General features: G+C 61.9%; 11 protein-coding genes across 11 annotated transcripts in view; 6 read left to right on the plus strand and 5 right to left on the minus strand.

Annotated features, from left to right (window-relative positions):
• The first annotated feature begins 11 nt into the window (after nt 1-11).
• AMSG_07674 (elongation factor 1 alpha long form) lies at nt 12-1,493 on the plus strand. The gene has a single exon (XM_013900684.1). The coding sequence runs from the start codon at nt 41-43 to the stop codon at nt 1,475-1,477; it is 1,437 nt and encodes a 478-aa protein (XP_013756138.1). The 5' UTR covers nt 12-40; the 3' UTR covers nt 1,478-1,493.
• A 46-nt stretch (nt 1,494-1,539) lies between these two features.
• Nucleotides 1,540-2,268, minus strand: AMSG_07675 (uncharacterized protein; the record flags this gene model as incomplete). Its single annotated transcript, XM_013900685.1, has 2 exons — nt 1,540-2,115; nt 2,182-2,268. The coding sequence occupies 2 exons, from the start codon at nt 2,266-2,268 to the stop codon at nt 1,540-1,542; spliced, it is 663 nt and encodes a 220-aa protein (XP_013756139.1).
• Nucleotides 2,269-2,638: 370 nt separating this feature from the next.
• AMSG_07676 (GTPase activating protein Rap1-GAP) lies at nt 2,639-4,147 on the plus strand. Its single transcript, XM_013900686.1, has 2 exons — nt 2,639-2,724; nt 2,966-4,147. Exons 1-2 carry the CDS (start codon nt 2,650-2,652, stop codon nt 4,100-4,102), a joined length of 1,212 nt encoding a protein of 403 aa, XP_013756140.1. The 5' UTR covers nt 2,639-2,649; the 3' UTR covers nt 4,103-4,147.
• A 735-nt stretch (nt 4,148-4,882) lies between these two features.
• Nucleotides 4,883-6,775, plus strand: AMSG_07677 (uncharacterized protein). Its single transcript, XM_013900687.1, has one exon. It carries the CDS (start codon nt 4,974-4,976, stop codon nt 6,753-6,755), a length of 1,782 nt encoding a protein of 593 aa, XP_013756141.1. The 5' UTR covers nt 4,883-4,973; the 3' UTR covers nt 6,756-6,775.
• Nucleotides 6,776-6,795: 20 nt separating this feature from the next.
• AMSG_12087 (uncharacterized protein) lies at nt 6,796-8,120 on the minus strand (the record flags this gene model as incomplete). The annotated part of the gene is made up of 2 exons (XM_013900713.1): nt 6,796-8,073; nt 8,097-8,120. The coding sequence occupies 2 exons, from the start codon at nt 8,118-8,120 to the stop codon at nt 6,796-6,798; spliced, it is 1,302 nt and encodes a 433-aa protein (XP_013756167.1).
• A 584-nt stretch (nt 8,121-8,704) lies between these two features.
• Nucleotides 8,705-10,253, minus strand: AMSG_12088 (uncharacterized protein). Its single transcript, XM_013900714.1, has one exon. It carries the CDS (start codon nt 10,241-10,243, stop codon nt 8,810-8,812), a length of 1,434 nt encoding a protein of 477 aa, XP_013756168.1. The 5' UTR covers nt 10,244-10,253; the 3' UTR covers nt 8,705-8,809.
• Nucleotides 10,254-10,651: 398 nt separating this feature from the next.
• Nucleotides 10,652-16,295, plus strand: AMSG_07679 (Ras oncoprotein; the record flags this gene model as incomplete). The annotated part of the gene is made up of 3 exons (XM_013900688.1): nt 10,652-10,746; nt 10,945-14,703; nt 15,013-16,295. Exons 1-3 carry the CDS (start codon nt 10,668-10,670, stop codon nt 16,293-16,295), a joined length of 5,121 nt encoding a protein of 1,706 aa, XP_013756142.1. The 5' UTR covers nt 10,652-10,667.
• Nucleotides 16,296-16,315: 20 nt separating this feature from the next.
• On the minus strand, nt 16,316-17,458 carry AMSG_07680 (uncharacterized protein; the record flags this gene model as incomplete). The annotated part of the gene is made up of 2 exons (XM_013900689.1): nt 16,316-17,194; nt 17,324-17,458. The coding sequence occupies 2 exons, from the start codon at nt 17,456-17,458 to the stop codon at nt 16,316-16,318; spliced, it is 1,014 nt and encodes a 337-aa protein (XP_013756143.1).
• A 1,420-nt stretch (nt 17,459-18,878) lies between these two features.
• On the plus strand, nt 18,879-19,924 carry AMSG_07681 (ubiquitin carrier protein E2 34). Its single transcript, XM_013900690.1, has one exon. It carries the CDS (start codon nt 19,296-19,298, stop codon nt 19,839-19,841), a length of 546 nt encoding a protein of 181 aa, XP_013756144.1. The 5' UTR covers nt 18,879-19,295; the 3' UTR covers nt 19,842-19,924.
• Nucleotides 19,925-20,136: 212 nt separating this feature from the next.
• AMSG_07682 (ankyrin) lies at nt 20,137-26,536 on the plus strand (the record flags this gene model as incomplete). Its single annotated transcript, XM_013900691.1, has 2 exons — nt 20,137-20,160; nt 20,418-26,536. 2 exons carry the CDS (start codon nt 20,137-20,139, stop codon nt 26,490-26,492), a joined length of 6,099 nt encoding a protein of 2,032 aa, XP_013756145.1. The 3' UTR covers nt 26,493-26,536.
• Nucleotides 26,537-26,611: 75 nt separating this feature from the next.
• Nucleotides 26,612-27,661, minus strand: part of AMSG_12089 (uncharacterized protein) — a gene marked incomplete at its 5' end in the record, with an annotated part of 1,833 nt that continues 783 nt past the window's right edge. Inside the window, one exon of the mRNA XM_013900715.1 lies at nt 26,612-27,535. Within this exon, the coding sequence (XP_013756169.1) occupies nt 26,669-27,535 (867 nt within the window). The 3' untranslated portion in view covers nt 26,612-26,668. The remainder of the gene's footprint in view (nt 27,536-27,661) is intronic.

Genomic DNA, 27,661 nt, shown 5'->3' on the forward strand with positions numbered 1-27,661 from the left:
ACACAACACACCGCACCACTTATCTTAGTCCGAAGCAAACATGTCTGCTGAGACCTTTGACCCCGCCCGCAAGCTCAACGTCGTCATCATTGGCCACGTCGATGCTGGCAAGTCCACCATGACCGGCCGTCTCATCTACGAGCTCGGCGGCATCGACGAGCGTGCCAAGGAGAAGCTCGAGCAGGCTGCTGCCGAGAACAACAAGGCCGGTTTCGCCTTTGCCTACTTCATGGACACGTCCAAGGAGGAGCGCGAGCGCGGTATCACCATCGACTGCCAGACGTCGTCGTTCCGCACCACCAACTACGACTACTCGATCACCGACGCCCCCGGTCATGCCGATTTTATCACTAACATGATCACCGGTGCCGGCCAGGCTGACGTCGCGGTCCTCATGGTCCCGGCTGACGGTAACTTCGAGGCATCGATTGCCAAGCCGTCCGGCATGATGGCTGGTGGCCAGACCCGCCAGCACGCCAACCTCGCCAACCTGCTCGGCATCAAGCAGCTCGTGGTTTGCGTCAACAAGATGGATTCGTCCGAGGGCGGCGCCTACAACGAGGCTCGTTTCAACGAGATCCGCGATGAGGTCTCGCGCATGATCGACGAGGCTGGCTTCCACTCGGCCACTGTCCCGATCATCCCGGTTTCCGGCTGGGTTGGTGACAACCTCACCTCGCCGACCGAGAACATGCCGTGGTACAACGGCTGGTCCGGCCGGTACGGCTACACCGCCAAGCGCAAGAAGAAGGGCTTCGAGATTGTCGGCGGCACCGAGATCAAGGGCAAGACCCTTGTCGAGGCGCTCGACAACTACATGCGCATCCCCGACCGTGACGCCAACGGCCCGCTCCACCTTTCGGTTTCGGGCTCGCGCCTCATCCCGGGCCAGGGTCTCGTGACCATGGGCCGGATTGAGATCGGTACCATCCGCAAGGACGACGTCGTCGCGCTCGCGCGCAACGGCCTGTCTGGCAAGACCTTCTCGATCCAGATGCACCACCAGGACGTGGACGCCGGTATTGCTGGCTTCAACGTTGGCATTGTGGTCAAGTTCCCGAAGGGCACCAAGCCGAAGCAGGTCAAGCGTGGTGACCTCCTGTACCGCCCGGCTGACTACGCCGACAAGCAGGAGCTCCTCCCGCGCCGCGTCAAGTCGTTCCGCGCCATGATCCGCGTGCAGAACCACCCTGGTGACCTCAAGGTCGGCTTCTGCCCGCAGATGTGCGTGCGTACCGGCCGGTGCGCTTCGCGCATTTCGGAGATCCACTGGGTGATGGGCAAGCGCACTGCTGGCCAGAAGCTCGAGAACCCGGAGTTCGTCCGCAAGCACGAGATGGCCGAGATCACCTTTGAGCCGCAGGGCTTCCTCTACTGCGAGACCTTTGAGCGCTCGGAGTCGTACGGCCGTGTTGCCGGCCTCGAGTCGAAGACCCTTGTCTTCATGGGCAAGATCATCGATGTTGAGTACGCTTAAAACGGACCACTTTTGAGGACTGGGGGAGAGGGGGTTTGATGCTACGTGTCAGGCAGACGGGATTACAACACATACATGTGGGAGCCATCGGCGGCGGTGTGGACATCGACAGCACCATGCGGCATGGGCGGCGGCGACGGCGGACGCTGGATGGAATGGGGCGGATGGTGGGCGAGGTGGGCTGGAGTCGAGCGAGTAGCGTGGACCGATCGTCTGGTGGAAGAGACGGTGGGGGGCGGTGCGGCGCGGCGGTCGAGCTTGATCTTTGCCTTTTGCTCGTCGACCAGAGCATGGACCAGGGCGTCAATCGCCTGCTGCTCCAGCTCGATCTGCTCAGCCAGCTTGGCCTTGTAAGCGCGGCGGCGGGCACGAGACGAGGTGTCTGTCTTGGCCTCGACGTCTGCAGTGAGACGGAGGCGGAGAACGCGGATTTCGGCCTCGAGAGCGTCGACCTCGGCAGCCAGGGCGTCGCGCTCGGCTGTCACTGCGCGGAGCTCGTCAGCGAGTGCGTTCTTTCCGGCAAGAGCATGCTCCAGGACCAGAGCTTGTTCCTCAGCAAGTGCTTGCGCTCGCTCGTACTCCCGCTGGATGGCAGTCGTCTTGGCTCGGGCTACATACAGCTCAGACGCGAGGTCAGGCTCCCACCCCGCCTCGCCATGCTGAGCCAGCCAGCTCACATGGTGTGCTTTCTCAGACTCGAGCACCTCTATGGTCTCCTCAGCCTTGGCGAGCTTGGCTTGACTACGCCGAAAGGCTTGCAATAGCTCGTCATAGCTAAGCCCTCCCGCCATACTCGAGCAGCGTTGGGTGTGGCGAGGAGAGGTAGAGGAGGTGGAGGCTGGCGTACAAAGCCAAGCGGGCTTGGTTGGAGGAAGGCGATGAGGAGGATGAGGAGGGTGAGACCATGGTGTGGTCATCACCGATGATGGCGGGGAAAGAAAAGGTCGTGAAAGTGGCATGCCGTCGACGGGGTTGGTTGCTAGTGATGGAGGGCCAGGGGGGGAGGGGGGGGGGTTGATCAAGTGGGTTGAACATGCGGTTGGTGATCAGGCACTCTCTCGCCAATGGCGATCGATCGGGTGCGGAGCACCGACCGTCAAGGTAGCATGGCGAGGAGGAGGGTGGAGTAGGGGTAGGAGGACAAGAGCGGAAGCGGTACACACCACTCGAGGATGGAGGTTGTGTCGGAGAACGTGCTTCTTGCGGATAAGATTGCACAGCTCATTGCTGCAACAAAAGGTGACCATGTACGTGGTGCTGCGTGGGCAGGGGGGGGGGGGAAGGGGGCAGGGCCGCTGACGGGGGTCATGAACAGGCGTTGCAGGTGCACAAGGCAATTTTTCGAAAGGCAGCGGAGGCGACGGTGAGAGCGGCGGAGGAAAGGTGGGGGAGGGGGGGAGAGGGGGGGAGAGGGGGGGAGGGGGGGAGGAAGGGAGGAAATGGAAGAAGCTCATGTGTATGGTATTGTGGTGGTGATGGCATGTTTAGGCGACGTGGGAGTCGACGGCCGACCCGGATGACGCCGACATGATTGTGGAGAGCTCCGGGTGGCAAATTATGCGCAAGGACAACACGACCGTGGCCGCGGTGGCAGAGCAGGAGCTGGAGATTGTAGAGATGGATACAGACAAGACGTGGTACAATGACTACTTTTTCGGCAAGCCGCATGTGACGTTTGTGGGGAAGGACAAGGCTATGGGAGCGCTGGTGATCTCTGTGGTGAAGGAGGATTTTGGCGACGACTTTCACTTTCGGGTCCGGGTCCTTTCGCAGGCCGGGCGGCAGCATGTGCTTGTGAGCTCGGACGATGTGAACGTGAAAAACAAGGATCTGAACTCCAAGATGGCGCGCAAGGTGGTGAACGTGGCGCTGCCTGCACTGGAGAAGATGGCGCTCAAGGTGGCGGACGATGAGAAGTTCTGCAAGCGGCTGGCGACGCACGAGACGTCCGAGCTGGTGACCAAGTACAAGTTTGGCCTGCTGTATGTCAAGGACGGGCAGACGGTGGAGGAGGACATGTTTGCCAACGACGGGTATGTGATCGACCACTCCCCCGAGTACCAGGAGTTCTGCGACTGGTTGGGTGACACGATCGAGCTGCAGGGATGGGAAGCGTACCGGGCCGGGCTTGACGTCCGCTCGGGCGGCACCGGGACAACGTCGATCTACACGCAGTGGCGCCACTTTGAGGTCATGTGGCACGTCGCCACCATGCTCCCGTACTTTCCCACCGACGTGCAGCAACTTCAGCGCAAGCGTCACCTTGGCAACGACATTGTTATGGTGGTCTTTGTCGAGGGCTCGACGCCGTACGTCCCGACTTGTGTTTACTCGCAGTTCAACCACGTCCTGCTCATTGTCCAGCCGGTGGACAAGGAGCTGACCGGCGGACGGACGTGCTACCGCATGTCAATGGCGTGCAAGTCGGACGTCGGCACGTTTGGACCCAAGCTTCCGCGCCAAAAGTACTTTGAACGCTCGCAAGATCTCCGCAACTGGCTCTATGCCCGTCTCATCAACGGCGAGCGGACCGCTATCCTCAACGCTGCCGGCTTCCGCATGACTCGCGAGCGGACCGCCCAGCTGTGGCTCGCTGACGTCTGCAACGACTTTGGCATTTCGTAGTTTCTTGCTTCCAGCCACATACATCAACCGCCCAACCAGCCCGCCACTCACCAGCCCCCGATCAGCCTCTCCTGCCACACCGGCCGAGTCATGCCTTTTCGCCCACTCTCACTGTCTACCACCGTCCCCATCATACTCGATGGAGCAGCCGTCGTGCGGAAGAGTCCGCCTAGCAACTGCCACCAGCCGGCCATCTTCCTTGGTTGGCCATCCGCCCGACATCTGCCACCAAGCCCATCATCTGCCCAAGTCAAAGGAGAGACTGCGGATATGATGGCGTCATTGCGCCAAGCAGCACGCCTCATCATCTACCTAATCAAAGGAGAGACTGCGGATATGATGGCGTCATTGCGCCAAGCAGCACGCCTCATCATCTGCCAAATCAAAGGAGAGACTGCGGATACGATGGCGTCATTGCGCCAAGCAGCACGCCCCCCCATCATCTGCCCAAGTCAAAGGAGAGACTGGGGGATATGATGGCGTCATTGCGCCAAGCAGCACGCCCCCCCATCATCTGCCCAAGTCAAAGGAGAGACTGGGGGATATGATGGCGTCATTGCGCCAAGCAGCACGCCCCCCCATCATCTGCCCAAGTCAAAGGAGAGACTGGGGGATATGATGGCGTCATTGCGCCAAGCAGCACGCCCCCCCATCATCTGCCCAAGTCAAAGGAGAGACTGGGGGATATGATGGCGTCATTGGCGGAGAGTGCGCCAAGCAACGTTTTTTTGTCGGCAGCCAACACGACACAGAAGGAGGCCCACCTGACGAGGGAGGACAGCTCACTCTCGCCACGGGGCGAAGCAACAGAGACGAGAGAGAGAGAGAGAGAAAGGGAGGGAGCAGAGACGCCAAGAGTTGAACAAAGCTAATGATGTGGATGTCTGGAATGTTTGGTGTTACGGTGGTCGTTGTGGTCGTTCTTGTTGCCGCCATGGCTCCTGATGTCTCTGGCCAGCAGCTGTCGTGGTCGTTGCTCACGCCATCAACCTCTGCGGCACCATCTCCTCGACGTGATGCTGTGTGGGAGTATGATGCTGGAAGGAATCAAGTTGTTCTCTTTGGTGGTGTCTCTGCCTCGGGAGAGACAAACGATGTGTGGACCTTTGATTTGACCACAAACGTGTGGACAGAGCGATCCACCTCTGGTACCCGTCCGGTTGTTCGCTTTGATATGGTCTCGGGCATTGTGGGCAACTCGTTGTACATCTCCTCAGGTCAATCAGGTCCCATTGTGCTCTCGGATGTGTGGGAGCTTGATCTGACAACCTACGCATGGACTCAGCTGCCGCAGGCTGGTGCCATTCCTCGCGGACGGTACGGATCGGCTGGCGGCGTCTTCCGCACAGGCACGGGCCTGTACCTCTCGCACGGCTTCAACAAGAAGGTCCGCTACGATGACACCTTCTTCTACTCGTTTGCCGAGCAAAAGTGGATCGAGGTGACGCCGGCAGGGAATCTGCCCGGCGCGAGGTGCCTGGTGGGCACCACCATGCTCACCGCCAACTCGTTCACCATGTACGGCGGATGCGGGTCCGGCGGCTACTCGCCGTGCCCGTCGCAGGAGAGCTTCATCTTTGCCGCCAACTTTGCCGATGGCTCGCGCAACTGGGTCAAGACCCGCAAGTGCCCGCCCAAGCTCCAGCGGGCCGCCATGGCGTTCTTCCCGGGCGACAGCTCCAAGGCTGTGCTCTACGGCGGCGCCAAGGCGACCGCCGGCGGCGTTGTTAACGTGCTCGACGTGCCATCTGGGGCGTGGACCCGGGTAGTGCCGGGCGGCAGCGCAGTGCCTGCCGTTCGCCAAGCTCACACCATGACGCTTGTGTACAACACGGCATCACCCTCGTCCGAGTACGTGCTGGTCTTTGGCGGGCAGGTCAGCGGCGCGCTGACCAACGAGATCTGGCGGCTGAGCGGGACGACGACGGCCGGACTGCCGAACAAGGCCTGCCAGATCGGCTTTGACTTTCGGATTCTGCACGGCCTCTTTATGTGGCTCTCGTGGGGTCTCCTCCTTCCGGGAGGCATCTTTGCGGCGCGGTTCCTCAAGCACTCGAGCGCCAAGCCGCGCGGGCTTCCGATCTGGTTCTTCATCCACCGCATTGTCATGCCGATTGGGCTATGCTTTGCGCTGCTAGGCTTCATCTTTGCGTGGTTCATCACCGGCAAGCACTTTACCGCCCTCCCACACGCCATTTTTGGCGTCCTTGTCACGCTTCTCGGCCTGCTCCAGCCGGTCAACGCCTACTTTCGGCCGCACCCCAACCCGCTCAACTGCAAGCGCAAGTTCTGGCAATACCTCCACTGGTGGGGCGGGCGGACGGCGGCGGTGCTCGGCCTGGTCAACGTCGGCCTCGGCGTATGGCATCTCAACCAGCACATCTTTGAGAACCTCTCGGGCCTGTACATCGTGTACGGTCTCGAGATGGCGCTGTTTGTCTTTGGCTTCCTCGCCCTCAACGTGCTCAAGGGCAAGAACGACGCCGAGACCTTTAAGTTCTCGTCGTGGCATGTTTGGTTGCCCAACATCACCCGCAAGGGCGAACCTGTCACCTCAACATCCAACTCGGACGACGGCGTGGCCATGTCGTCGTCGTCGCCAGCGCGCACCAAGGGCAGCGAGTCGGCGGCGTCGTCGTCGTCATCGTCATAAATCAAACACTCTATGCTGCATCCAGCTTTGTCTCCACTACCTACGACGAGAGCGGGCGAACCCAGAGGTCGAGGATGACCAGCGAGATGAGGCCGAGGACGAGAGAGCCGAGGAGGGCGGCCGAGAGGACAAAGAACGACGCAAACTGCGAGGCGGCAAAGGCGGCGCCGGTCGAGCCGGCCTGGACGGCCTTGAAGGCGGCAAATGCCGCCTCGCGGTGCTCCGGGAAGAATGAGCCGAGGATGGCGTATAGCTGGGTGTTGTACGAGGCATCGGCAGCGCCGAGCGCAACAGCGGCCGGGAACATGACCCACGACGGCCAGTCAAAGTGGGCGACGGCGTTGGCGGCGAGGACACCCACAACACAGGCAAAGGCGCCTGCAAAGAGGATCGGGCGCCGGCCGATGCGGTCCGAGACCTTGCCGAGAATGAGCGAGAGCGAGGCGTCGGCCGAGCCAAAGCACGCCATCAGCCAGCCGATCATGCGGAGGTCGACCTGCCGCGGGAAGATGCCGAAATAGTACGTCTGCGTCAGTCCCGAGTAGAACATGGGCAAAATGAGAAGCTGGAGCCGGAGCTTGCCAAACAGATGGAGAGTCTCCAGGACGAGCTCACGAGTGGTGAGCGTCGGCAGGCCAAGGTCGGGCCCGGCCTCGGTGTCCTGCACAGAGCCGGCTTGCGCAAGGAGCGACTCGGCCGCCGCGGCATCGTCACCAACGACAGGCGCCTTGAGCAGCGAGCCCGGATACGTCGGCTTGACTGCAAGGAGCAGGAGCGAGAAGAGCAGCGCAATGCCGGTGAGGATGATGATGACCACGTGGACATTGATGCCGACGTGCAGGAGAACGGCAACAAGCAGGTTGCCGGTCACCTGGTTGATCTGGAAGATGGAGAAGAACAGGCCAGACATCTTGCCCATTTGCCCAGCGTCCGATGACTGCGCCAGATGCGCGCCCTGCGCCGTCCACAGGACGCCGGCACCCACACCCATAATGCCTGCAACAGGCAGCAGGATGTACGCCTCGACATGGATGTTAGCCGCAATAAACATGCAGTAGGTAAAGGCGCCGATGCAGAGCGAGATCCGGTTGCCGAGCGTCCGCACCACCGCAGGAGCGATAAAGGTCGAGAGCGCAAGGCAGGTGTAGAGGATGCCGAGCGAGAAGAAGCCAAGTGACTTGTTGAGCGAGGTCTCAAAGTTCTGCAACGAGTTAAACGAGGTGAAGAGACCACAGAACGCTGTCGCCACCACAATCACGTTGCCCACGTTGTACTCGCCGAGGCCTACACCACAGAGCTTGAACACTTCGGGACGGCCCTTCCCGCCACTGCCACCACCACCAGCTCCACCATCACCACCGCCATCATACGCAGTCGACAGGTGACGGCGAGCCGATGATGGCACGACAGAACCAGCAGCGAATTTTCCATTTCCTCGCTCGTGCCCAACACGAGAGCGATTGGCATTCGAGTTGTAGGGCAGAGCAGATGTGAGAGCCGTTGCTGAGGAAGACCTCGTGCTTGTCGCCGTCTTTGCACCACTCGACGTGGCAGGAGCCATGGCGGTGTTGGTGGCGGTGACGGTGGTGGTACCCAAGCCACGTGGGCTCTCACTCGCTACATAGCTCAAGAGAGGTGAAGCAGGTGAAGGTGAAGGTGAAGGTGGAGGTATGAGTAGGGATGGTGAGCCTGTAGAGCCGTGCTCTGGAACGTTCTGCATCCTCTCTCCCCGCCTGCTCTCCGGCTGGCCGAGTCAGATGCCGGCCGCCGCCCACCAATGGCACTCTCAGTTTATTGCAATCCAATTGATCGAGACAATCGAAAGCGGCAGCCGGTCGTGTGACTTGTCCTTTCGGTCAGGGCCTGGGAACTGGCGCTTTTTGCCCCGTCATCTTGGCCTGGGCTTCGGCCTGGGCCTGGGACCTGGCTCTTGGCCCTTGGCTCTTGGCTCCGGCATCTTACTGTTTCTTTGTGTCATGTTGGTCACGTTGGTCGGTTGATCGGTCGGTCGGTCAGCCGATCTGGGTGGTGGCTGACGTACAGCTACGGGAAGGCTACGGTGACGGAGTGTGATCAAGATGAGATCGGGGCTTGGCTAGCCAGGGAAGGCCGCCAGGAGGGAGCTTGCAGCAAGCAAAGAGTGGGGAGCCGTGACGGTTGAGGAGGGAGACGATGGACGAGTGGCCGCGCGCGGCGGCGAGTTTGAGCGCCTTGGCCCGTGCAGAGACGGGGTTGGCAGAAGGCGCAGAGATGAGGGCGAGCACAATGTCGTGGTGGCCGTGCCATGCAGCCTCACACACCGCGCGATACTCGGCGGCGCTGACATCAATGTGCTCGCACTCGAGGAGGCGTGCCACAACAGCAAGGTGGCCAGCGCTGGCCCCGGCGCACAATGCCGAGGACAGCGCCGGGCCGTCGGTCCTCCCGGTGCCCGCCAGAACGTCCACCACGCCAACATGCCCGCGCTTGGCCGCCAACCGCAGCGCTTCGTAGCCGCCGGCAGAAGGATCAACTCTGGGGCAATCGAGCAAGAGGCGGACGACAGCAAGATGCCCATTGACCGCGGCAATACGGAGCGCTTGCGAGCTGTGCGCCGCGGGATCGGCACCGCCGCAGCCAACCAGCACGTTGACAACTTCTGCCGACCCGTGCGACGCCGCGAGGCAAACAAGTCGCGAGTTTCTCGCACAAGCATCAGCCGACGGACAGGCTGCAAGGACTGCCGCTGTGGCGCCCGCGTGACCAACTCGGATCGCAGCCTCCAGCGCCTCGGCCACGACGGCGCTCCCCAGCGGTCTGCCCGCCTCGGCCGCATCCCGCGCCAGCACCATGATCGCCGGGCTAGCACCATACGCGGCGGCCCAGACAAAGACCGGAACAGGCGCACAATCATCATCACGAAGCGTTGCCGCCACAGAGCAAGCCGCCAATCGCCGCACCAGGCGGAGCCAGTCCTCGGAGCAACTTGCAGCGCCGTTCTCAAATGCGATCCGAAGGCGGTGCTCCTCGTTCCAATTCCAACACGAGCAGAGTGGGCGGGAGGCGGCAAACAAGCGGTTGCGGGGCTGGCCTTGGTTGTGCCGTTGGTCACGGTAGTTATGATCATTAAGATTGATGCGGTGGTAGTTGTTGCTGTGGTGATCATCGTTGCCGTTGTTGGAGTCGCTGTCGTGGTCGGGATGGTTGTCGTTGTCATCGTTGTTATCGTTGCGGTAGTCGCGGTCGTGGTCGTGTTTGTTGCCATGATCATCACCATGGTCATGATAATGTGGCTGAAAAAGGGCGCGAAGTGCGGCAGACCATTGCGAGCGAGCAAGACACCAGTCAAGGCCAGCAAGAGCATGGCTCCGGTCGCGGGCGTATGTGTCGCCTAGGAGGCTGGTATGTACATGAGTACATGTACATGCAAGCGCAAGTACGTCTTTGTGGGAAAGTACTCCTGTCTCAAACGCTATCGTGTGCAGGAGCTCGGTCGGGAGCTGCTCCATGGCCAACTACGTTGGGTGTGGACCGTCAAACGTGCGCTGCGTTCCAAAGTGAAAAAAACCCGGCCATCAATTAATGTCTCAACAAAGGATCGTCATGATCTCACCGGGGCAGAATTGCCCTCGCAACGTCCCATCTCATGCTTGTAGCACGAGGACTAGCCAAGACATAGACGAGTGCGATAAAATTGAAAGCGGGATGCCCATACCTCTGGTCTCAGTAGAGAGAACGGGAGGGATAGACGAGATCGGAAGTAACTAACGTTCAAGCCAAGGTTCAATAATCGTTGCTGAGCCTTAACGTTCAACCGAACGTCTAATAATCGTTAGCCCCCGTTTGGGCCCCTTTCAGCAAAAAGCAAGTCCTCTCCGCTTTGTCGAAGAAGACGAGTTGGCGCACCACCTGTCGCACGGTGTGGCCTCTTCCATGGGCAACAGCTTCAGTCACACAAGCATCCCGGAAGAGGCATACCTTCTCAATGCTGTGGTTACCAAAAGCCTCCAAAGTATGTCATTCCTCCTCCCCCTCCCCCTCCCCCTCCCCCCCTCCCGTTCCCCCCCCCCTGCCCCCCTCCCCCCCTCCCCCGCTTTGGTAAGCGCTCCCCACCGCGGCTGGTTGGGACAGGCATGGACAACGTGATGCCGTCAATGTATATGAGTGAAACACTCATGCAGTTTATATTTGGGGGGATTATTGGGAGCAGCGGATGCGTACACTTTTGCCAAGATCGTCAATGAGCTGACCTCGCTGGCATCGGTCAGCCCCCTGCCGTACATGGTACAGGCCGACGTGATCTGCGCTCCGGACCAAAGAGGGAAGCCGGTCAAGTCGAGCTCATCGTACTCGTCATCGGACGAAGATTCATCATCGGAGCTTCATGCCGAGGACAAGGCGGAAGCGACCGCGGCGCTGGTCGAGTATGGCGAAGCGGTGACGGCGGCGATGTGGAACCAGGCGCTGCGGGCGCTCGGCATCTCGCCGTCCGAGTTTGCGGGGGTGAGCGTCGACGACGCTGCTACGCTGGCCGGGCCGTCGGCATACAACGACTCTAACGAGTCGTCGAACTCGTCGTCGTCAACTTGCTCGTCGTCATCGGATGTAGAGTCGGCGCAAGTGTCGCCCAAGGCCTTGCTGCTGGCGCAGCTGCCAGCGCTCAAGATGTTCGATCTAGTGGCAGAGAACGACGGGCTCTCGCTGCGCGAGATGCAGGTCCTTGCGGTGCTGATTGTACCTGCGCCCAACGGCGAGGCGGTGGTGACCAGGCTCTCACAGGTGTTTGGGGTGTGGTGGACGAGCGCCGACGGGGTGGAGACATTCTATGGCGCGGCGGTGCGCGGACTTCAGCGGATGCACCACCTCGGCTTTGCCGCCTTCTCTAAGGACCTCATCCGCAAGTCGCTGAAGGACCAGGCCAAAGCCAAGGCTAAGGCCAAGGCCATGGCCAAGATCCAGGCCAAGGCCGACGGCATGCGTGCGTCTCTGGAGGAGGCGCGGTCTGCGGCCAAGGCTCGCCTCGAGGCCGAGATAGAAACCCGCAAGGCGCAGCTGGCCGAGGCCAAGAACGCAGCCATGGCCAAGGCGGCCGAGAAGAAGGCCGAGCTTGACGCCAAGCTTGAAGCCACGCTTCCACCTGAGCTTTTGGCTGAGAAGCAGCGGTTGGAGACTGAGTACGAGGCGCAGATTCGTGAGCAGGCTGCCGCGGCCCAGGCCAAGGTCAAGGCGCTGGCGGTCGAGGCCAAGACGGCTGCAGCTGATAAGATTGAGGATGTCAAGGGCTCGGCCGCGGCCAAGCTGGAGCGCGACCCCAAGATTGCTGCGCTCCTTCGTGAGCGGGCGCTGGTGCGCAAGCTCTACCGCCGCAACAGCTTTGCTGTCCGTGACTGGACCGTACTGGAGCCGGCTCTTGCCGCCCACGCCGAGCTTGCTAGCGACGACGAGGCGCGCAACATTGCCGCCGTCGTTGCCAACGTCCCGCCCGAGCTTATTGCGTATCAGGCCATGTACGCAGCTGCGCTCCTCGAGTCCAGTCGAGTTAAGGACGGCCTGGAGATCTTTGGTCAAGGCCTTGTTGCCGGGCTGGGTATTTACGCCGCCGCCGGTGCGCTGTCCCAGCCGGAGGGTGCGTTTGACATTGACTTTGATTTTGTCGGCGTTCCAGACCTCGGATCTCTGGGTGGTGGACTAGGAGGACTAGGTGCGGCTGGGGTTGGAGCCCTTGGTGGCGTTGGTGACGTTGGGGCTGGTGCAGTGGGTGGCATCGGCGAGGTTGGAGCCGCCGGCGTTGGTGGCGTTGGTGACGTTGGGGCTGGTGCAGTGGGTGGCATCGGCGAGGTTGGAGCCGCCGGCGTTGGTGGCGTTGGTGACGTTGGGGCTGGTGCAGTGGGTGACATCGGCGGTGTTGGCGTCGCCGCAGTTGGTGGTGTCGGTGACATCGACACCCCCAACGTCGGCACGCCTAACATTGACGCTCCGAACGTCGACATTGATCCGGCCGGGGTCGCTGGAATGGGTGGTGTCGGTGACATCGACGCTCCCAACGTCGACATTGATCCGGCTGGGGTCGCTGGAGTGGGTGGTGTCGGTGACATCGCCGCCCCCAACGTCGGCACGCCCGACATCGACGCTCCCAACGTCGATGTCGATCCTGCAGCTGCTGGCGCGGTCGCTGTCGGCGCAATGCAGATCTCGGCGCCAGACGTCGAGGCTGCACCACCCAATGCTGACGTTGATGTCGAGGCTGCGGGTGATGCGGTGACGGCGGCCGGAGCCGCGGGACTCAAGGCCGGAGCTGATGGACTCGAAGCGCTGGTCAACGCTCCTGTGACCCCGTTCCGGTGGGGCAACATCCTTAACTACGTTGGGTTCTTCTTTCTAATCGTGGAGCTTGTTCAGCTTATCGCGCTTCCGCTCAAGGATTACGAGGCCGGGACAGACCTCGGCGCGTTTCCGCAGGTGGTCTACCTCGAATTTGCGCGGACATCAATCTCGTCGCCAATCAACCTGACAACGTTTGGTACGGTTCTCGGCTTTTCGCTCGTTGGCCTCCTCCTGCTCGTCTTCTCGTTCCAGTTCCTTCGTGAGCTGTGGCAGTTTGAGTTTCTCAAGCGGCTTAGCGCCGAAGAGCGCGCCGCGCGTGAGTTGCCTGAACCGGCCGACTACTTCTTCTACTCGGTGGCTGGCTCGGTCATTTATGGGCATGGCAAGCCGCGACACGCCGCGTCGACGGTCAAGGCGCTCATATCGGTCCTCTCCGATGCCGGCTTCCTGCTCGTTGCCAACAAGCTTCTCTCCCTTCTTGCGTGCAGGTATACATCGAGCGGCGCCTTTCTTCTCATCGACCCGTCGATCCGGTGCTGGGAGGGCTCACACTCGGCGCTTGCCGCCTTTGCCCTGATCGCTCTGCTGTACTACGTCCCGCTCTGCGTCATGATTGCTCCGACCCTGGTGGCCGACGACTCGTCCAAGGATACCAACTTTGCCAAGCTCTATCTCATGATTACCAACATCATCAAGTCGCTCATGCTTGTCTTTGCTACCTTTGCCTTTACTTCGCCAGTCATGCGGCAAGTCTCGGCGCTGTTTGGCTCGGCTGCCCTGGCCGCGCTTACTGCTGCCTGGACTTGGCGCTCACTCCGCGACGAGACAGATCCGCACAACGAGCCCTCGCCGCATGCCTTTCTCTCCATCCAGAAGGCCGGCATGTTCTACATCGGCGCCCTCTCGGCGTTGGTCGTTCTCTGTGCCTCGGGCCAGCTCAAGGGCCTGGTGCTCTTCGCGGTCCTCCTCGGCGGAGCGCTCCTCTTTGTCGGCGCTGTCTTTGCCATCCGCGCCAAGTTCTTCTCGCCCGAGTCGGCGGCAGCAGGCAAGGGGCCGGACATGATGATCAACCACCTCGACGGTGTCTCTGTCCTCACCGACATCTATGACGAAGCCGGCCAGGTCGAGTTCTCCGCCATGCACGACAACGCCCGCAGAAACGCGCATGTTCTCATCTTGGTCTGCTCGATCACCTCGCGGGGCTCGCTAGAGTGTCTCCGCGAGATAGCAGAGAGCATTGCACGTGTCCGTGACGATGCCATCAGAAACCTGCCGCTTGTTGTCGCCTGCAACAAGATGGACCTCGAGAGCGACCGGGTCTTTGCGGATGCCGAAGCGGTGGCGCTGGCTACCGAGTTCAACGCCCCGCTCGTTTTCACGTCTGCCAAGACCCGCCTCGGCGTCGACGACCTGTTCTCTACCGCCATCTCTGCCGCTGCCGAGAACACGCCGTACTGCCAAGGTTCGTTCGAGGTCAAGATCGTGATCTGCGGGGACGGCGGCGTCGGCAAGTCGGCACTCACTGTGCAGTACGTCTCCAACCATTTTGTGGATGAGTACGACCCGACCATCGAAGACTCGTACCGCAAACAGGTTGTGTTCACACCGCGATCGACAGCAGCACCTGGTGGTGCACGCAGGGCAGGTAGTGTCACCAAGGGCGGTCGAGCGAAGAGGTCACGGGCGGCACTCCCAGTCCAGCCGGCGGCGCCTCCGGAACCACTGTCACGAGACATTCAGAGTAGTTCACGACGGTCAAGCCTGTCTGCGATTGCACCAGCGACACCACCGTCAACTTCACTCGCCCCGGCACCGCCGCCACCAGCCTTGTCGCAGCCGGCCGCGATCGGCCCCCCTCCGCCGCCATCGGCCCCGTCAGCGCTGTCGGCTCCGTCGGCATCCATGCAGTCCGCAGTGATGCCGCCTATGTCTGATCTTGATACTTTTGGCGCAGCGCCAGCCCGGGCGTCGTCGTCAGCGCTGCTGGATGATCGCTCGATGGGTCCCATACCCGCTATGAAGCAGAGTGCCTTCTTTGACGAGGAGGACGAAGACGAGTTTGTGGCACTGAACGATCTGCAGATGGCTGACGACGGGATGATCGAGGCCGAGATCTGCGCCGAGCCGGTTGCACTGAACGATATCTCATCGCTTGCACCGATGCCCGCTCGGGCGTCAAAGTCGGTGGCGGCGCGGGCGCCTTCGGGTGGCGGGCGAGGCGGCCACGCTAGTGGCAGATCAATGCCGCCGTCGTCGGCGCGCAAGAAGAAGAAGAGGGCTGCTCCGGCGGCAAAGCTGTCAAAACGGAAAGAGGCGCCCAAGAAGCGTGACCTGGCCAAGGAGCTCGAGCCTGAGATCATACCTATTCCCAAGATCGCGCCCGCGTCTATGTCGGAGTCTGCTTCGTCGTCTGCATCTGCCGATGACGACGCAGTGTCGGCCGAGTCCGACTCTGAAGTCGGCGCGGCGCCGGTGGCAGACATCAGCTCGGTCCCGGCAGCCTTTCCCGCCGGGGGACTGTTGGACGTGGCTGGCGGTGAGGTGGCCGAGACTGAAGGAGAGCGTAGACGGCGCGAGCGGGAGGAGCGCTTGGCGGACAAGCGGCGCAAGCGCGAGGCAAAGCGGGCTGCCAAGGAGGCCAAGAAGCAGCGCAAGGCCGAGGCGAAGCGCAAGCGAAAGGAAAAGATCGACAACATCTACGCCAACATGGAGAACGCATTCAATGGGATCGGCAAGGCGATGCTGACGGTGATGCCGTCGAAATCCCCCGAACTACTGCGGGGCCGCAACGCAGTGGTCTATGTCTACCTGCCGTGGGTGCTTTCTGTTGCCATTTTTGCACCAGTCCTCCTCCCGCCGCTCATGGTGGTGCTCCTCCTCCCGTCGCTGTTTATGCTCCTTGTACTGCGGACCAAGTCGATCGAGCGTGACACAAAGAAGTTTGTGGCGCGGGCCAAGGTACTCGCGCAGGAGACCAAGAAAAAGTCCGCGCTGCGGTGGATGGCGCTGTTTATCACGGCGCTGCCGCTGTTTGCGGTGGCGGTGATCATTCCGCTCGTTCTCTGCCTAGTGGTCTTCCCCAACGTTCCACGCAATCACCAGCAAGGCGTCGTTCAGTCGTGTGTCGGCATCATGCTTGCGGCGGTGACCGCACTGCAGATCTTGGGCACCATCCGGGCAGCCAAGACGAACGAGGAGCTGAAAAAGCTGCGGCTCGCGCCAGCCACTGCTGAATGAACAAAGAGCATGTACATGCTTCACCATGTCTGTGCCGGTGCAAGACTGTCGAGCACGAGCGAGAGCTTGCTGGTTGTCGCGTAGCCGTACAGGTAAGCCTTGGAGTCCTCGGCCCACGGCGAGGTCTCCATCAAGGCGACGAGATCGTCGAACTTGGCCGGATCGACAAAGCTTTCCACGGAGGCAAGGGTGCCGATGGACCGGGTCTCGTCGTAGATGTTAAGAAGCACGTTGCCGGACTCCTTCCAGTCGATGGGCAGCTGAACCTTGAAGATGAGCTTGCGGCCGGTGAGGTTGGTAGGTACAGAGCCATTCTTGAGTGGCGTTTCCATGCTCTTGCCAATCTTGTCAATCGGGACGTTGAATGGGGTGCTCCAGATGTGCTTCTGCTCGAGCTTGTCGAGTTGAACAGAGAACACGTTAGTGCTGATCGGGACGCAGACTTGCTTGTGCGCCTTCCAGTCGATCTTCTGGCAGCTGCGCGAGCAGTAGACAACCGCCTTGCACCGAGAGCAGCGCGAACGCGACTCACCCTTCCCGCACACCTTGCACAGCGCGAGAGCCTCGGGATCTGGCACACCATCAGTGCCGTCATGGTACGCCGGAACAATGAACGATGCCTTCCACGGACCATATGCGTCACCGCGGATGGCAGCACGTGACTCGTCGCTGAGCTGGGTGCCGTTAGCGGCCAGCCACGCAGCCATGTGCTCGACGGCGTTGGCCGAGATGACGGTAGAGGAGACGCCCAGTTCTGAGCGATCCATGGCCATAGAGATGGCATCAAGACAGTTCATGGCGTTCTCCCGCTTTGCGTGGATGTAACGGACAGCGATGAGCGGAACAATGTCCCCATCGACCTCGTACTCGTAGACACCGACCCGCTCGATGGAGATGTTCTGCGTCTGATCCTGGTCCTGGCCAATGTGAAAACAACCATCGCCATCAAATACAGCACCACATGTAGCAGCATTCTCTGGCCGACCACGGAGCTTCATGAAGTTGATCTGATCAAAGGAAGACGATACGATGATGGCCATCAACTTTGCGTCGTAGCACACGGGCTCTGTCCCAAGCTCATGGGTCACGCCCATAGCCTTTTCCGCCACAGAAAACTTGTCAAAAAGTACGTCGACGTAAGCCGCTCTCCACGTCCGCTCCATTCCTTGAGCTTGCTCACCTCTACCTCCTTCTTCTCGTTGCTGGCTGCCATGAGGAGCGGGGTCAAGTGGTGGTGGCGAGCAGAGAGGGGTGTTTGATCAATTTGCATATTAATGGTTGGCCGGGGTGAGATGAGGGATGAGAGGAGAAGGTCGTGCATTGTCTGCAATTAAGTGGTGAGGGTGGTGTACTGGGTGCATGTGGGTGGTACGGGATGAAAGATAGCATGTATGTGCGTGTGAGTGTCTGCATGTGGTGAAGGATGTGGATGACAAAATGCATGATCTGTGATCAAATGCACTTTTCTGCTCATGCACAGATATCACATTTAATACATCGACACGTTACCCACTTTGTCCATACCTTGTGCACAGCACCCATAATAAGTTTTGCATATGGTTACATAGGTCACCTGACTGGGTGTTGGTGCGACAGGCTGATGCGGCTCTGGCTGATTGTGATCATCATGATCGATGGACCAGCACAGCCGTCGACCAGGTCGACCCGGTTTCAATTCGAGTCGGGAGCCGGGGCTACCTGACTCGACCATGCCCAACACGCAAGGAGTGGTACGGAGGCCATGCGAGGTGAGGACAGGAGGGATGGTTGGCAGGGAACTCACATTGGTGTGGAGCATGCATGGGTTGGGGGAATACCTGCATGGTTGTGGTCGGCGTGGTTGGTTGGCTGTGTGGGGTGGTGTGGTGATTGTGGTCGGGTGTTCGTCTTGTACGGACATGGTGATCGTCGTGGTTGTCTGGTTGTGATTGTGGTCGGGTGTTCGTCTTGTGTGGGCATGGTGATCGTGGTCGTGGTTGTCTGGTTGTGATTGTGGTCGGGTGATTGTCTTGTGTGGGCATGGTGATCGTGGTCGTGGTTGTCTGGTTGTGATTGTGGTCGGGTGTTCGTCTTGTACGGACATGGTGATCGTCGTGGTTGTCTGGTTGTGATTGTGGTCGGGTGTTCGTCTTGTGTGGGCATGGTGATCGTGGTCGTGGTTGTCTGGTTGTGATTGTGGTCGGGTGTTCGTCTTGTACGGACATGGTGATCGTGGTCGTGGTTGTCTGGTTGTGATTGTGGTCGGGTGATTGTCTTGTGTGGCCATGGTGATCATGGTCGTGGTTGTCTGGTTGTGATTGTGGTCGGGTGTTCGTCTTGTGCGGGCATGGTGATCGTGGTCGTGGTTGTCTGGTTGTGATTGTGGTCGGGTGATTGTCTTGTGTGGCCATGGTGATCATGGTCGTGGTTGTCTGGTTGTGATTGTGGTCGGGTGATTGTCTTGTGCGGGCATGGTGATCGTGGTCGTGGTTGTCTGGTTGTGATTGTGGTCGGGTGATTGTCTTGCGTGGCCATGGTGATCGTGGTCGTGGTTGTCTGGTTGTGATTGTGGTCGGGTGATTGTCTTGTGTGGCCATGGTGATCGTGGTCGTGGTTGTCTGGTTGTGATTGTGGTCGGGTGATTGTCTTGTGTGGCCATGGTGATCGTGGTCGTGGTTGTCTGGTTGTGATTGTGGTCGGGTGATTGTCTTGTGCGGGCATGGTGATCGTGGCTCTGGTCGGCTGGTATGGTGTGGTGGTGGGACACGGGCATTTGGTGGCCGTGATTAACTATGTCAATGACTGGGTGCCGAGGTGCGAGTACAGCTCCGGTTGCAGCGCGAGTACAAGCGGCTGCTGAAGAACCCGGTGTCATCGATCCTTGCTGCCCCGTCGAGCAAATCGGTCTACATCTGGTACTATGCCCTGTTTGGACCGAGTGGCACGCCCTATGCGGGTGGAGTCTACTTTGGCAAGCTTGTCTTCCCACAGAACTACCCCAATGGTCCCCCGGCCATCTACATGATCACGCCATCGGGCCGATTCCAGGTCAACTCGCGGCTGTGTCTCTCGATGAGCGACTTTCACCCCGAGTCGTGGAACCCGCTCTGGTCCGTCTCGTCCATTCTCTCGGGCTTGCTCTCGTTTATGGTTGAGGAGACTCCGACGCACGGTTCTGTCTCGCGTTCGCCTGCTGATCGCCGCCGCCTCGCTGCGCGCTCCATGACATTTAACCGCAAAGATCCTGTCTTTGTCGAGACCTTTCCCGACCTGGTTGAAGCAGCTGCCGATGGCTCGATTGCGCCGCCGGCTCTGCCACCCAACGAAGCTGCTCTTTGGCACGAGGCGTACGAGCAACATCAGTCTGGAGCCGGCGCCTCCTCCAGTGTCGACGGGTGCGGGGGCGCAAGTGGGGGCCGTAGCGAAGACGAGAACGAGGTTACCGTCGTCGCCGTCATCCAAACCGTGGTCCTTGCCGTGTTGGTGAGCGGCTGCGCCGTCGCCATCGCCTACTACGACTCGCCGCTAGACGCTCTAGCCGATCTGCGCCACATTGTCGACATCTGATGCATATCCCGTCTGCTACAGCGCACTGGAGCGCCAGGCACCGACGATTCATCCGCAACTGGTAAACCCCACGTTCACGCCAACGATTAACCCGACGTTCAGGGCAACGATTAACGCTAGGTTCAGGGCAACGATTAACGCCACGTTCAGGGCAACGATTAACCCCACGTTCACGCCAACGATTAACCCGACGTTCGGGGCAACGATTAATTGCACGGCGCGCCAACGATTAACCCGACGTTCGGGGCAACGATTAATTGCACGGCGCCCAGCGGGACAACCTCTCTCGGGCAGCATGGCGTCGCTCCGCATGGCAGCGGTGAGCGGAAAAGCAGAACAAGTAGAGAGAGAAGCAAGCAAAGCAAGCAAGGATGAGGTTGTGTATGCACTTATAGCATTGTTCTCCACAGAACCACCCCAGTCCTCCACAGCCATCCATGTCCTCCACCAGTCGCAGGCAGCCGCCGGCAAGACCACCAAGACCCCACCACCGCAATTGACACCGAGTCGCACATCACCACAACACAGCCAACAACTGCACCGATAACAGCAACAACTGCAGCAACAACAATTGAGGCATCATCGTCATCCATTCGTTCGGTGGGTGACACGCTGCTGGCGAACAAGTCCGGTACCAGCCAAGCCGACACGGGCTCGTCGGCCGATGCGGGCTCATCGCTCGTCGCTGGCAGCCCCTCGTCATCGGTTTCGGGCAGTGGTGTGGCTGCAGAGAAGATGGCCATGGCGAAGCTGCTTTTGCAGGCGCACGACATCGACTTGCTGTGGGAGGTCATGATGGCTGATGGCAATGGCTGTGGCGCGCAGCAGGGGCTCTCCCCGCTCCACGCAGCTGCACAGGCAAGCTACCATGGCGCCGACAAGGTCTTGGGCGCGCTGCTGCAGCTGCTGGCAAAGGCAAAAGTCAAGGCGGAGGCGCTTGCTGTCTGCGATCATCACGGGCTCACGCCATTGCATCACACTGCACTCGCCGGGACGTCAGCAAGCGTGCGGACGTTGGTCGCGGCCGGGGCTGACGTCAACGCCCTCTCGGACTCGAACCCGCCGCTGAGCCCGCTGCATGTTGCTGCTCGGGCGGGAAATGTGTCGGCTCTCGACGCGCTCATTGCTGCCGGCGCTGCATCACCCCCGCGCGAGGGCATGACCTGGCTCGCCGCCCACGAGGCTGTGCTTGTCGGCTCGTCAGCTGCTCTCGCGCTGCTCCTCACCTCGTACCCGACGCCATCGGTCAACGCCACCTCGCCGCTGCTCATCCACCTCGCGGCGTCGTCGCCAGCCTCGCTGGCCTCGCTCGAGCTGCTGCTCGCAACCGGCGCCAACCCGAACGTCATCGATTCGCGCTCGTCGTTTACTCCGCTTCACACTGCGGTCGCATCGTGCAACATGCCCGCCCTGCACGCTCTTGCCTCCTGTCCAGCGGTCAACGTGCTTGTGCAGTCGACACTCGCTGGGACCGCGCTTCATACTGCCGCCGCCATTGACTCACGCGAAGGTCTCTTTGCTCTTCTTGAGCACGTCCCGACGCCAGAGGCTCGAGCCGCCGCTTTGGCGGAGACCCACCCATCGACCAATCACTCGGTGCTTGCCACGGCAGTCACTGCTGGCGCACTGGACGTTGTCACCGCGCTTGTCACTGTAGAGCCAATGATATGCGACCCGCCGAACGAGTCGCATCTCTTCCTCGCTGCTGCCAATGGGCACGTCCGTATCCTCTCCCTTCTCTTCGATATCATCGGGCGCGACGCGACAAAAGCTCTCGACTCGGACGGCTTCTCGCTCATCCACCACGCTGCCGCCCGCTCCATGGTCTCCGACGAGCTCATCGAGATCCTCGGCGGGCCGCATGGTCTTGTCACCATGGTCGAAGCCTCGGGGCTCTACACAGATCTTTCGCCACTTGATCTGGCTGTGCTCGGCGCCGGCGAGGCCCATACCCGCGGCGCTGACGTTGTTGCCTCCGCCAGAGTCCTCATCACCGCCGTGCCTCGCTTTGTCACCACCTCGTCGCTGCATCTCGCACTGGATCTTCTTGGCTCTGAGAGCTTGCTGGGCGGCACGTTCCAGCTGTTCAATCTGCTCGTCCCGTCGCGAGCTGACATGCTTCCGCTCTTCTCCTCGGCGGCTGCGCTGGGCAAAGACGAGTGGATCGCCACGCTCGACACACTGTACGAGGCCCGGGAGCCACCACGTACCGATACGCGCAAGGCCACGGCGCTCTCGAATGCGCTGCTGGAGGCAATCAATGCCAACCACTTGACCACCACCTGTCTCCTGCTGGGTATGGGCGCCACGGCGCCGACCGCTGTCCATCGCGCCGCCGCTGTCGGTGCCACGCAGATACTCATCGAGCTTCTTTCCGCGGGCCCGCACGCGGCTGACTCGGCGCGCCCCGACACTGATGGCCTGCTCCCTATCCACTACGCTGCCGCTGCAGGCAACATCGAGGCCTGCAAAGTGCTCGCCAAGGCCGAGCCTGAATGTCTCAACGCGCTCGACGAGAACCCAGGCTCACGGCGGAGCCCGTTGCAGCATGCGCTTGCAACGGGCCCACCGGCAGTTGCCCTCGCCCTCATTCGGCTGGGTGCCGATCCCGAGCTCCATGACGGACTCGGGCACACCGCGCTCCACCACGCCGCGCACTCGGGTCATGCCGATGCCGTGCACTACATGCTCGCCAAGCACCCGCACATTGCTAACGTCTCGTCGCCGTCGGAGCACACCGCGCTCCACGCCGCCGCGGCTGCGACCAAGTCGTCGCGTGCCATCATCCACGCCCTTGTCTCCAGCGGCCTCGCCCCGGATACCACTGACGCAACCGGTGCCACACCGCTGCACATCGCGGTGGCTGCTGGCAATGCCGCAGCTGTTGCCGGGCTTGTGGCCGTCGGCGCCGACGCCACCAAGCTGGACGGCTCCGGCATCTCGGCTCGCGAACGTGCCGACCAACTTGCGGCCAGCGGCCATCCGGCCGGTGCACGCATTGTCAGCATTCTCACCGGAGACGCGGGAGGAGCCGAGGCGGAGACTGCCGAGCAGGCCGCCGTCCGTGTTCAGGCCGCCTGGCGCGGGTTCCGGGCGCGGCAGCTCTATTGCGGCGCGCCGTCGCGGGCCGTTTCCCTCGGTCTGGCCACCTCGATCGGCCTTGTCGCGGTCCGCACTCAGCTTGGTGACTCCAAGCCCATCAACGTCTACGACGCCGCAGCGTCGCGGAACAACATTGGCGTCCTCCGTGAGCAGCTCGAGGACCGCATGGCCTCATTGGACGAGACCGATGAGCTCGGACGGACCGTTCTCGTCCGAGCGATACTTCGGGTCGGTGCACCATTTGCGTCACGGGCCGACGCGGTTGAGCTGGTGCGGACGCTGGTCGACGCCGGCGCCCCTGTAACTGCCGCTGACGAGCTCGGTCACAGCCCGCTTCACTACGCTGCTGCGCTCAACGCCGTCGACGTTGTCGAGCTGCTCCTCTCCGGGCTGGTCGACGTCGGCGCACTGGACGCCGGCGGCAACTCGCCGCTTCACTACGCTAATGTCGAGGTGGCCGAGGTTCTTCTTGCCCACGGCGCTTCGGCCATGGCGCCCAACGCAACGAGCTACACGCCAATCCACGCCGCAAGCGCTGCCGACAATCTTGCCCTGCTGGAAGTCCTGCTTGACACTGCAGGCGTCACCTTCCCCCTCACCCCATCGGCGCTTGATCTTGCTCTGCTCTCGCGGGCGCGCCGCACCAGTGAGCTGCTCATGCACCGGTCGTCGCTCACACCGATCTCGCTTCATGCAGCTGCGCTCGGCGGCGACGGCATCATTGTTAGCAGAGTCATTGGCGCCCAGCGAATGACTAGCGGATACCGCGGCAAGATGCCGATGTCGTGCCCGCCGCAGTTCTCGCCGCTGTTGGCGCGAGCTGGTGGCGCCAGCTTGCCGACATTGCCGTGCGACCTGCTCTCGGCCCGATCGCCGTCGCCGGCGGTCTCGATCAGCCGCTCGGCAAGATCCCCGGTGCCGAGTGGCTCCGCCTGCGGCGACGTTTCTATCAACGACGACGAGATTGGGCCGAACGGCATGCAGAAGTGGTCGCCACTGGCCTATGCAGTGTGGGGCGGACGGGTCGGCGCCGCGCTTGCGCTTCTCAAAGAGTACGGCTCGCACGACTGTGGCCGCCCCTCCACCGCAGGTGGAACATCGGAGCTAGGCGAGACACTCGGCGACGACTCGGTGTCGGCAGTTGACGGCGGCGGCGGCGGCGCAGGAGGTGGCGACGAGAGTGTAACTGGACTCGGTCGAAGCGGGCAGACCAACTGCCTTGCGCCCCGCGGGATGAGCTCACTGCTGCACGTGGCGGCGCGTTCGAGCAACTGCTCTGTGGCGCTGATCGAGCTCCTGCTGACGTGGATGGAGGCGACGCTGGCAAGCCGCGATAGCAACGGCTGGACGCCGCTGCACGTGGCGGTGGCAGCTGAGTTGTCGACTCGCCCGACGAGCGTATTGCTGCGGCTGGGTGCCGACGTGACTGCACTCACCGAGCGGGCCGAACACACGGTGCTCCACACTGCTGCACGGCATGCCAGGCTTGCGGTGGTGGAAGAGGTGGTGACTGCGCCGGGTGCGAGCCTGGCTATGGAGATCAAGGACGGGGCAGGCCTCAGTCCGCGGGACATGGCACTGGTGTGCGGGCGCGAGGATGTGGTCGAAGTCTTTGTCCGCCGCTTTGGCTGGGGTTCGTCGCGGGGCAACGGGCTTCACGCGGTGGCGCGACTCGACGCCGTCGACATGGTGCCGTTTGTCATGCGGCGGTACCGGCCGGATGTCAACGGGCGCGACGGTCGCGGCTTTGCGCCGCTCCACTACGCGGCTGTGCAGGCGACGAGCTCGGAGCTACCGCTGACCATCATCTCGCCCGAGTCACCCGTGCTGCCACAGCAAGGCCGGGTTGTCACTGCTCTCCTTGAGCACGGTGCAGACGTCGAGGTCCGCAATGGACGCGGCGCAACTCCCCTGCATCTGGCGGCCAAGTACGGTCGGATTGGCCCGGTCGAGATTTTGCTCAAGGCCAAAGCGAGCGTGTTGGCGACGAACGTCGACGGGGCGACCCCGCTCCATCTCGCTGCCAAGTATGATCACCCTGAGGTGGTTTCTCGTCTTCTTGCGAGCCCCTCGGCGGATGCGGCTGTGGTGGCTGGCGACGCCAGCGGGCGGGCGCCGCAGCACCACGCAGCACAGCTGTCTCGGGCAGACGTGGCACGACTTCTACTGGATGCAGGTGGGCATCCGCTGCAGCGCGATGACCAGGAGCGGACCCCATTGCATGAAGCTGCAGCAGCTCCGTCTCAGTCGACACGCGTCCTTCGGGTGTACCTGGATGCGCTCGGGGCCGGCGCATCGCTGGAGGTGCTGGACGCTAGCGGGAGGACGCCAATCCACTACGCGGCGGCAGCGGGCTCGACCGAGGCGCTGTCGATGATGATGCAGGCTGAGAACCGGCCGAACCCAGACGGGCGCGACCGAAACGGGCAGACGCCGCTAGCGCTGGCTGCTGCCGCCGGTCACCTCGAGGTAGTCAGGATCCTGGTCTCGCGGCTTGGGGTCGACGTGAGCGGCGTTGATGACGCCGGCAACACGCCGCTACATGCCGCTGTGCGAGCCGGTGCGCTTGCAGTGGTCGAGCTGCTCCTTGCGCAAGAGCAGGTGGCGGTCAACGCGACGAACAACTCTGGCGAGACCGCGCTTCACGTTGCCGGCGCCGGTTGCGATGAGGACGACGCGCTGCGTGTTGCGTACGCGTTGCTCTCATGTGGCCGCGAGCCGGCATCAGCGCGAGTTCAGGTGGCGGGGACCGGCGAGACGCCAGCCGAGAGTGCACGCACACGGGGCATGCACGAGCTCGCGCACCTCATCGAAGTTGTCGCCGGGATTCATCGCGAGCGCACTGTCCGGAATGGGCCGCGGATCATGCGTGGATCCCGCGGAGTGCTCCCGATTCCTATTGTGGCGCCCGAGGAGGTGGTGGCGGGCGTCAAGGTCTACCCATACGAGGCCAAGCCGTTTATGGCTGCGCCCGCGGCTGGCCCGGCCAGTCCAGACGAGTCTGATGCGGCGGGAAAGGTGGCAGGCCTCGATGCCCGCAAGGCCAAGCAGCAGCGGCGGCGGCGGGTCCGGGCCAGAGTTCGCAATCCCGGAGCAAAGCGGCCACGTCGCGGCATGCGGTTGGTGATTGTGGAGGAGGAGGCCGGAGGTCAAGGAGACAGAGAGCAGCGAATGCATGAGCCGACGCCACCGATGAGTGGGCGGGCCAAGCAGGTGCTGAGCGAGGCTGAGATAAGGGCGGCGACGAGCGCGCGCTTGGCTAGATTTCATCGGACCGACGCGGTGCTCGACGGACGGACGGACGTGGAGCTCGACGGGTGGGAGGCGGTGGACCCGCTGGCGGCCGACAACGTGTTTGGTCTTCCGCCGCTTCCGGCGTCGGAAGCCAACACCGCGAGCCATGGCGAGACAGCCAGCTCGTCACAGGCTGGCTCGATGGACGCGTTGCCCGAGCTGGCGGCGGGGTCCGAGTCGTCGCTGCGTGCAAGTGGGAGTGCGCGCGGGCTTGGTCTGCTTGCAGCGTCTGTGCTGGCGAGAAAGGTGGTTTAGCTCGGCTCTCTCACGCTACTACATAAAGCGGGTCGACAGCGAGACGGTGTGTTGTTGGAGGGAGTTGGATTCAGCTGCAGAGCTCGATGGGGTGGGGACCGGTTGACAATCGGAAAGCCTTGGCCAGGAGCTTGGAGTGGCAGACGGAGCGGAGGCATGCCGGGGTAGGCGAGAGATCAGCCGAAGAACGACGAAAAGCCAGAAGGCATGTTCGAGGAGTTGGAGGCGGTGGCAAGAGAGGAAGAAGAAGGAAGGCTCGATATCGCCTCTGAAGAGACGGCCTCACCGTCGATAAAGGTGGTGCGAACGCCGTCAGCCTCGGTGATGACGGTTGTCTGGCCATTCTCAACGATGGTGGTTGTCTTGGTCGTCCGGCCATTGATGGTCTGGCTGGTGGATGAGACCGAGCGGCCGCCGCCGGTTGTAGACGACGAGAACGATGACGACGAGGCGAGTGGAGCGCCAAAGCCACCGCCGCCAAAGCCACCACCGCCAAAGCCACCACCGCCAAAGCCACCGCCGCCAAAGCCACCGCCGCCAAAGCCACCGCCGCCAAAGCCACCGCCGCCAAAGCCGCCGCCGCCAAAGCCGCCGCCAGCAAACGGAGGACCGCCGAAAATGGTGCCAAAGTTGGCAAACGGATCAGAGTGTGACGGCATGGGCGACGACGACGTGGTCGTCGACGATGTGTGGGAGTAGGTGGTACGAGGGGCGGCAGGCGGGTGGGACACGCCCATGGCGGCAAAGACATCGCCGCCAAAGACCTGTTCAAACAGATCAAATGGATCAGAGAAGCCAGTGGGCGGCATTGGGCCCGGACCAGATCCCGAGGCGAAGAACGACGCAGCGGGTCTACCACCAGTTGTCGAAGGCTGCGGCGGCGGGCCATCATCACCAGGCAGCCGACCGGTGGCATCATAGTATGAGCGCTTCTCGGCGTCCGACAGCACCTCGTAAGCCGCCGAGATCTCCTTGAACTTGGTCTCGGCCTCGGGTGACGGGTTCTTGTCGGGGTGATACTTGAGGGCGCCCTTGCGGTACGCCTGCATGTGTGGGCGAAGGGGGGTTGGGGGTTGGGGGGGTGAGTGTGGGGTTGGGGTTGGGGGTTGGGGAGGGGGTGGTGGTGGTGGTGGTGGTGGTGGTGGGGAGTGGGGAGTAGCTGCCTACCG

This window comes from Thecamonas trahens, assembly GCF_000142905.1.
Source record: "Thecamonas trahens ATCC 50062 unplaced genomic scaffold supercont1.35, whole genome shotgun sequence".
NCBI classification, from domain to species: domain Eukaryota; order Apusomonadida; family Apusomonadidae; genus Thecamonas; species Thecamonas trahens.

Bases quoted from the DNA above. Each gene is read 5' to 3' on its own strand.
- AMSG_07676 (XM_013900686.1), top strand. From the start codon at position 2,650: ATGGAGGTTGTGTCGGAGAACGTGCTTCTTGCGGATAAGATTGCACAG. The intron at 2,725-2,965 runs GTACGTGGTGCT...TGGCATGTTTAG, and splicing joins CTGCAACAAAAGGTGACCAT to GCGACGTGGGAGTCGACGGC.
- AMSG_12088 (XM_013900714.1), bottom strand. From the start codon at position 10,243: ATGGAGCAGCTCCCGACCGAGCTCCTGCACACGATAGCGTTTGAGACA.
- AMSG_07674 (XM_013900684.1), top strand. From the start codon at position 41: ATGTCTGCTGAGACCTTTGACCCCGCCCGCAAGCTCAACGTCGTCATC.
- AMSG_07681 (XM_013900690.1), top strand. From the start codon at position 19,296: ATGATCACGCCATCGGGCCGATTCCAGGTCAACTCGCGGCTGTGTCTC.
- AMSG_07677 (XM_013900687.1), top strand. From the start codon at position 4,974: ATGATGTGGATGTCTGGAATGTTTGGTGTTACGGTGGTCGTTGTGGTC.